The sequence below is a fragment of the Alligator sinensis genome, unplaced genomic scaffold, assembly GCF_000455745.1.
Source record: "Alligator sinensis unplaced genomic scaffold, ASM45574v1 scaffold424_1, whole genome shotgun sequence".
NCBI lineage: Eukaryota > Metazoa > Chordata > Crocodylia > Alligatoridae > Alligator > Alligator sinensis.
Genome location: NW_005842113.1, coordinates 1,525,307 through 1,534,025, shown reverse-complemented (window position 1 = coordinate 1,534,025; position 8,719 = coordinate 1,525,307). Strand labels below are relative to the sequence as shown.

Genomic DNA, 8,719 nt, shown 5'->3' with positions numbered 1-8,719 from the left:
GCAGATCAAGGCCCCACTGTGGGGGAGGGAGGGAGGGAGGCAGGGACAACCATTGCCCAGTCAGGGAGGGAAGCCGGGGACAAAGCTACAGCACATCTGGGGGGCATGGTGTGAGGCGGAGGTGGCTCTCACCACCATGCGCAGCTGGTCTGCCAGCTCCCACAGTCACTCATCTGGGAGGGCACATGCCCCCAGATCTGGGCCAGGCTGGAGCTGGGGCTGTTTCCCACAGAGCCTGAGCTGCCCAGGCGGGGCATGGAGCAGGTGGTGGTACCACTGGGAGCGGGGGGCTATGAGGGGGTTACAGCAAATTTTGGGGTGGTCAGATGTATGTTAGACAAACGAGAGAAGGAAAAAAAATCATCTGACTCCCAAATTTTATTCTTTACCACTAGAAAAAATGCACAGTAAAATTTGCTGCTATTTCAACTCTGCTTTCCATTTATTCATATCTGACAAAGACACCCATTTTATCTAAAACCATGAATTCTTGAAGAGCAAAATAAAGTTATTGCCAAGTCAGAACGTTTCCTTCTGTTTACCCTGAAGATTGCAGACATGTTTTTATAAACTACTTAATTTATAGTTTATGCTGTCAGTGTAGTATTCATACTTACTTTAACATTTGTGAACTACTAGATGCTGGCAACAGAACTGTTAAAAAAGAAAGAAGAACACCCATTTACTAGACACATACCTGTAAAGATGTAATGGACCCTGTGTGTCCCTGTAGAACAGCCACTGGTGCACAAGTTCTCAGACACCATACCCTGATCATTTTATCACAACTTCCAGCTGCAATCATAGTGTTTTCATAGTTAACAGCCATATCAGAAATCTCTGCTGAATGGCCTCGTAGAGTGGCAAGTAACCGGCCATTGTGTGTTGACCATATCTTCACCAAGCAGTCATCCGAGCCCTAAAGAGAAAGCGTGACCAAGTTTGGTATAAATTCAAATATCTAAAATACTGTGTTTCCTTTTGGTAAGAAGTAAACAAGCTCTTTCAAAAGTCTGGCAGTTCAGATTTTCTTCTGTTAAACACTGTTTGTGGAATCAGCATTTGGTCATTTTTTAAGTGGAAAATTATATAAAATGTGTAAACATGGTTTTGATGCATCTGTAGCTTACAGAATCTTGTATTAGACAATCAAAGTATAACACAAAAAAAAAAGGGGGGGGAAAACATATTTGAGGGGGCAGAAAAATGTGATGTTCCCATTTAACTTCCTTTATCACTACCAATTCCCCAAAACCACCAAATCCCCAAAGCCACAGCAATTAGGTAGAAACTGTTTCCATAGCAACAGACTTACCCTCAACCATTTTATTAAGAAACATGCAAATCCAAAGATGACCATATAAATGAAAGATATCAGTACCTAATTATTAATAATGCTCAGAGTACAAAAATTCCAGCTCCAAAATTATGCCTAAATTTACTTAAATGTTGTGAAAGAGCAAATCAGCTGCACGTTTAAACTCAGTAGTCTTAACATTTCAGGGATAAATACTAAGCATATAAAGTGTTCTTTTCCCTGCATTAATTCCAGAAGCTCTGCATTAAAAGCATCAACTCACAGTAAATATTCTGTGTCCAGTCCTATCAAATGCAACACAGTAAACTGCAGAGAGATGGCCTAGAATCCGCCTGTGTATCTTTATGTGCTGATACATACTTCCTGGAAATGAAGTATTAAACTTTGCATATCCGGTCACTTGTTTTGCACGATACACTTCCACTAGAAGAGAAACACCATGGATAGATTAACAGGGGAAAGCAGAAGAATGAAAATTTCACTCTCTGAACAACCAAGTCAAAAAATTATTTCTAGGAGGCACAGATAATTATAAAACCAGATCTCATGCAGGGAGCCAATCTTACTTTTACAGTCAGTAGATTACTGGAACAAGGAAGTGACACTCTGGCTTGTACAAACAGTTTCATAAGTGTTCCTGAGCTTGTTGAGCTTTTTCTGAGTAGTATTATTTAGAAACGGGACAAGTTTTAATTTTGTTCCAATTAAAAAAAAAAAAAAAAAACAACAAACACTACAAAAAAAAGATAGTATCTTCTATCTTGTATTTTTCGATGTACTTTCATAAAATTAAGTGTGCTGCCAAAGACCACTGATTTGCAGACACCATAAGCACGTTTATTTTAGTATTGTTTATTTTTTGTAGGCAAAAAAGTCTTCACGTAGAAACTAACATCTTACTCATATAATGAATTCTACATAGGTGGACTTCTGTGCTTATGAGACTTCATTGAAGTAATCTGAAAATTCTACAAGGAAACTCCCAAAGCTAACTCTTAAATGCAGTTTCCATACTTATACTGTACATTACTGCAAAAGGCAGCACAATCTACTTACCAAGGTTTGGTGGAGTCCCATAGTTTACAGGCATTTCAGGAGGTCTTCCTCTATGCAAAGCTGCAAAGGCAGAGCCCTTCCAAGCAGTATTTCTGCAATCTTTAAAATAAAATATCAGTTGTACATGAAAGCAGAGTAGCACTGCACTTTGGGAAAGCCAAATATGCCATTGTTTTGTAATCCTTTAATAAAATTTAGCAACAATAATTATGAGTCTGTCAAAGGGTGTAAAGCCTACAGTATTAAAATATAATACGAAATAAGAATTGAAAGAATCTAGAATCTCAAAGAAAACACTGCAAGCTTTCCATTAACAGTTTGAGAATACAATTAAACAACTATCATTATAGCTGGTACAAACATATCCATTCTACCTTTAGTTTACCTGAAAATACTGGGAAAGTATAAAGTTGTATAGGTTTGTTTTCTGCCTAAGGCTTTTTTTTAAAGCATTGTGAAACTTTTCACAAACAGACAAGTGTTAGCACAGGAAAAGGAGAAGCTTTATTATGTAAAGCTACTTCACATGCCTCATGCTGAAAGTTCGAGTTCCAATTAATGGAGAACCATTACTTTCTTTATTGTGTAACTTGTCAAGTTCATAATATAGAATATCTTTTCAATGTTGCTTAAAAATTAAGATGGTATGCACAAACAGGAAAGCTCTATTTAAAGAATATGAAGCTCTTGCCAACTGATGCAAGGCTGGTACTCAAGTAGCATCAACCATACACAATTAGAGTCAAAACCAAAGCCTTTGCATTCATCACAAACAATGAACAGAATAGTACTGCTTGACTAGTTCTGGCCTGGTTGGTATGAAGAACCAGAGGAACAACAACAAGGTAGTGTTACAGTATTTTATTTTGATTGACCCCAATCTGCTTTCTCATTCAAAAAGCAAACTAATCAATACCACATTATCTTGTGAACTCTGAGAAAAGTAAAAATGGGGCTGGCATTTAGATACAGAATGCCTTAATGCACAGCAAGGTCCCAGAATAACTACAGAAGCTTGTACAAGAAAGGTAGTGTTGCAGGTTGCTGACATTCAGTGATTCATCATTTGCATCCATGAGAATGCTTCAGATGTAACTCAGGATTTTATTCATATAGTGACCCATAAGGCTAAATCGCCAACATGGCCGGCTCAACTCAAACATCTATGTTGTAGTAGGGATGAAGTGGGTAATGGTCCAGAAAGCGTATGGATTTTTTTGTCACACCTTCTGCTGGACCCATTGTATGGAGCTGGGAGAACCACTGGACAAGTTCTGGGCATCAAGTTGCCTTCCTCAGATTAAAGTTGGTCAAATAAAACCCGTCAAAAAATCCTTGCTTCTAATACACCTAGTCATTCTTTTGATCTGGTTTGAGGGAGGAGCTGGAAGCTAAAGACTGAAATTTTATCCACACCACACTGATCATCATTACCTGCTACAACTCAAAAGTTATACTGCACAACTGCTAAGGCCTCTTCTGATAAGTCTATGAAGGTTAATGAAGGAGAACGTTTCCAGAAAACTCCAAGAGAAGCTACTGTTTCAAATAAGGTTATTCCTATAAGAAATTGCTTGAACTTTATAATTTTTTTCCTATCCACTAGCAAAAATGGCTCTCTTGCCAACTTATTCTCAGAGCTCATGATTGTTTATACAAGCCCTCCAACAACTGACATGGAAGAACGATACCTAGATTATTGATGACAGAAGTGTTATGGCACGCTAACAAACTGCAAAGGCTTTTTATGCAAGAACATTGTATTCTGAGCGTCAGGAAGGTTTTTCCTGCCTTGCCCATAAATCCACACTGTATCAGTAGATGTGTTCCAGGCCTCAGAAACCTTGGTCAGGGCAAGCTGTCCTTACTGTATGGCTGATCTGAGTCCCTTCTGCCAAAGAAATTATCTTCTGGAGAAATAGAGACAAAGTCTCAACTGAACTCTCTGTTCTGAGAACGCAGAGCATCCTAACCTGGAAGTTAGAAACATGAAGTATTTTCTGCTGGAGTTTAGGCCAGGGTCACTCAAAGCACTAAAGGCAACAGGAGTACAGTGCCACAGGTTAGGGCTTTGTGTTCCTGTCCTTCCCAGTTTGTGAAGACTAACATAAAAAAGTGGGGCTACTGTACATGGAGACTTTCCCACAGGGAAAGCAAGTTGCTAGATTCTAATAAAAATAACCATTATTCAACATTTAAACATTCATCATCTGACACAAGCAAACTACCCTTTAGATACACCCTAAATCTGCTCAGAAACTGAAGCAGCAAGCACATTTCTTAAAGTAAGTGCCTTGCATACCTCAATGGAGATTCTGAAATAACAAAAGGCATGGATCACATCTACAAAGTTTATCAATGAACAAAATGGCCATGACACTAGCCAAGTATAGGCAAGAAAAGCTGTAGCAATCACTGATGTGACTGAGAACAGGTACACACACACACCTAAAATTCAAATGCTTGTAAAAAATGACATGAACATACCCTGTGTAAAGACATAGATACAATCCACTGAGCTTCAGCAAACTGTACCCTTTCTCAATCAGGAACTAGGAAAAGAATTTGAAAACGTAGGATGAACACTGACGATAAAGATTTGCACTGCCTGCCTACTGTGTTGTATGTGGTGTTAAACTCTAAGTTTTGACCTGTAAAAACTTAAAGGAATTCTCTTGAATAGCCATTTCTCAGACCTATTTCTAGAGATGAAATCAAGAAGTAGCATTCCTTGTCTAAATAAAAGGAAACTCCTAAAAAGATAATTCTTTAATCAGGGAACTTGAATATTTAAAATTCACCCTCCCAACTCAATCTGAAATAGCACCACAACATGCTAGTCTTCATAGGTTCAAAAGGTTTCTGAGAAGGGAGCAGTGGGTTAAAGGCAAATTATCTGCATCCTGAGAAAAGGAACTCAGATTTTTAAAAATGTATTGCACAGATATAAGTATTTAGCCAAACCATACCTTTTGCCGTACGTAGCAATGACTGCCTCCCTGCCCCAAGTAGGGAATTCACTCTCGAAATGCTGGGTGGAATCTCTTTATCCAGTATAGGGCCAATACGCTTGCAAATTTGCAACAAATGATCTGGAGCCACATGTTTGTTGGATAAGACCTGATAGAAAGTTAAGTTTAAAACAAATACACAGCATATGTAGAACAGATGATTGCACAACTTCAGTTTGTAGATTTAAAATAAAGTACCTCAAATTTTGAACAGATTTTATTAAGCAATGTATTTACACACTAATTGCTAGAGTAATGAACTCCCCACTAAATGCCATAGTAAAGAAGAAACCAACATCTCGCCACAACAAAATCAGGTGTATTCATGTGTCTTTGAGTACCATCATCTATTCAATATCTTCTTTGCAGAAAATAATTTCCCCAAAGAGTTGCTTTTAATCTGGGTGAAAGTGGTAGCATTATTTGCTTCCTATGCATACACGTGTTAGTGGTTTAGTTTCCATGGTCATTCTCTTGATCCAATTTAAGCAACATCCCACCAAAAAAAGCTACTGCACCTGCACTTGGTCCTTTGGTCTATTACGTATCACAGAAAATTATACTGCAGTCAAGAGTAAGAAGAATGTATAACAGTAGCTCTGTTAAACAAGCACTGCACAAACTGAAAAACGATTGCATCTTGACAGGCTTAGAGTGATCTATACTGCTTCTCTCAAGAGACCACTGGATTCTTCAAAGAACCAATGTAAGGTCACACCAATCCTATTCCCCCTGAACTAAAATAGCAAAAAGCTTGCATTGACACAATGTACAGTCCCTTTGTGTCATTTAGCATGAATGATTCTCAGATGCAGTTAAATCAGAACACAATATGCATGTACATCACATCTCTCAACCAAAAGTTCATGTGCATTTTACTCTTCGTATTCTCTCCAAACATTAATTGCAAAACTATGCCACTTATGATGCCGCAAAGACAAGTATTTGCATAACAGTCAGGTATTCAAGCCAGAGTTCCTGTGTAACCAAGTTCACTGGCCAACAGTCTAAACTTAGTCCCCTGAATAGATTTAAAAAATAAAAATAAAAACCTCAGTTATGGAGTGAACTTATCAGCCAGAATAACTGAAATAATGGCAACACCCACATATACACTGATATATAGTTAATAGGTACAAAAGGACTGAATTATACCTACTGAAAACAAAACCCTGAGCTTGACTTCTATATTTAAAAAGGACAAAGCCAACTTAAATTATGCCCAAAATTGAAGTATTCCTAGAAATATTTTTAAAGGTTTAATACAGTATTTTTCCTGTACTTTAAAAATAACTTCTAGTAAAGTAGAAAACCTATACAATGTTTAAAGCCAGAAGACAGAACCACTAAGAACCTGTGAGAGACACTTGCATCAAGCTGAAAATTATGTTTGCATATCATTTTAGTTAATAAAAATAAAGTACAATCAGAACACGAGACCAATTAGCTTCATTTTAAAAAAATCTTTCATTTACCATAATTTAAAAGATTTGTGACAAATGAATAGAAGTCGTTTTTAAAAAAATCCAATGTTGTAAACATCCAACTTAAACCATAACACATTTGCAATTTTTGACCCAAAATGAAAAATTTGATTATCAGAAAATAATAAAAAGTCAGTTAAATCAACCCTATTGTACAACTAAGCATACTTGAACATATGTTAGCATAACCAGCCAAATCATGCCAGACTGCTAAATACTACTCAGGAGACAGTATAATGAGTCTTTTCATCATTGCTTGAAGAACTATTTCACAAGCCTTCTGAAGGGATGGAAAGACATCTGAGAAGTCACTCAGATGAGAAAACTGTTATTCAGAAAAGGGACATCCTCATATCATTTTAAATACCAATACAAGTCTTGTTAGAAGAAATTCACTGAATGCGAGTTTAACAGTAAAATGAAAACAAACTCTTTAGCTCAGATTCCATAAGAAATACTAAGAAGAAAAACATCTACAGAGCTCATTAGAAGACAAGGCCTTAAATATTTGCCTGCAATCTATGCAACTACCTACCTTGCTAACACAAATGTTGCATCCAAAGAGCAGAAGTAAAAACTTAAATATAAAATTTTCATACCCTGAAATATTACTGCCATAAATATGGATTTTTTGAAATGGCTGAAGACAAGGAACATAAATATGTGACAACTCAGAACCTACATCCCATGCACATGCAGACACATGAAGAATGTCTAAAGTCTAAAGAGACTAGACGAGGAATCTGCCACAACCGTCACATTTACAAAAACGGATCTATTTTTTTCTTTAAATTGGATTCTTTAAATTTCTTTAAATCTTAGCTAAGCTCAGCTCAAACCTTGAAGTTAGCCCTGCTGAAGTGGATTGGACTTCTGACATTAATACAACATTTGCTCAGTTGAAAGGAATCATCTAATGAAACATATTTGTCTCCAAACAGTTCTGACATCCCATTACAAGCAACACTGCATTTAACTGAAAAAAGTAAGGGGCCTCTTTTTCAGGGTTTTGTTTTATGCCTATTGTACCGAACCTTTTATAAAGGTGCATCCCTACCCTTCTGCCCAACTTCAGGCTACATCTCCTTCATCCCCCCTCTGCACTCCATTGAGCTTGAAAAAGAATACTATGTTATCTGAAAGCTGGCTAGAAACATCACCCCACCTCCAAGTTGGTCTAATAAAAGATATCTGTAGTCTCTATTATATCTCCCTCATCAAGCCCTTTTTCTGCATGTGAGCCATAAATGCAGCAAATCAAAGGGGAAGCACAAGAAATGCATGTGTACATGGGGCAGGTGTTAAGTAAAAGTGGAAGAAAAACCCACAAGCAGGCACCAGGCTGTGAACTCTTCCTGCTTGACAAGAAGAGCAACAAACTGCAGTTGCTTTCATGTTGCTGCCCCATGCAGCTGCACCCAAAGCCACTCTCCAGCCAGCTACAACAGCAAGTCCCCATGAGAAGGCGGAACTAGGTCTTCCTTGCCAAACAATCACCCCTAACAAGCAGGTTCTCTTCCCAGCTACAAGGCTCCCCCCCCCACCCTCAAATAAAGGTGCTGGGGAAATGCCCCAGCTAAACCCTGTCAGGTCAACAGACTACCAACCTCCCCCGCTAAACCCCCAGAGGCAGGTGGAAGCCAAGTGGACAATAAACCCGGCCCAATCCAAGCCGGTAGCACAACAGAGTAAGGGAACCCCATGGGGCTGCAACAAGCCAGCTGCCAATTGGCTCTGCCCGGGAGCCCCGCTTTAAATAAACACCCTGCTTGCCCTCCCCATGCACCCCCCAGCCCACTCACCAAGTCCTCGTAGCTGCGGCTGTGCTCACGGCCTTCCCAGTCCAGCCT

At 38.6% G+C, this 8,719-nt stretch overlaps 1 protein-coding gene across 1 annotated transcript in view; it reads right to left on the bottom strand.

Annotated features, from left to right (window-relative positions):
* The window catches only part of BRWD1 (bromodomain and WD repeat domain containing 1), a 99,756-nt gene that overhangs the window by 81,394 nt on the left and 9,643 nt on the right, over positions 1–8,719 (bottom strand). The window contains exons 2-6 of the mRNA XM_006024684.3: positions 8,672–8,717; positions 5,344–5,494; positions 2,375–2,473; positions 1,581–1,741; positions 698–919 (exon numbers count right to left, since the gene is read on the bottom strand). Of these exons, the coding sequence (XP_006024746.1) occupies positions 698–919; positions 1,581–1,741; positions 2,375–2,473; positions 5,344–5,494; positions 8,672–8,717 (679 nt within the window). The remainder of the gene's footprint in view (positions 1–697; positions 920–1,580; positions 1,742–2,374; positions 2,474–5,343; positions 5,495–8,671; positions 8,718–8,719) is intronic.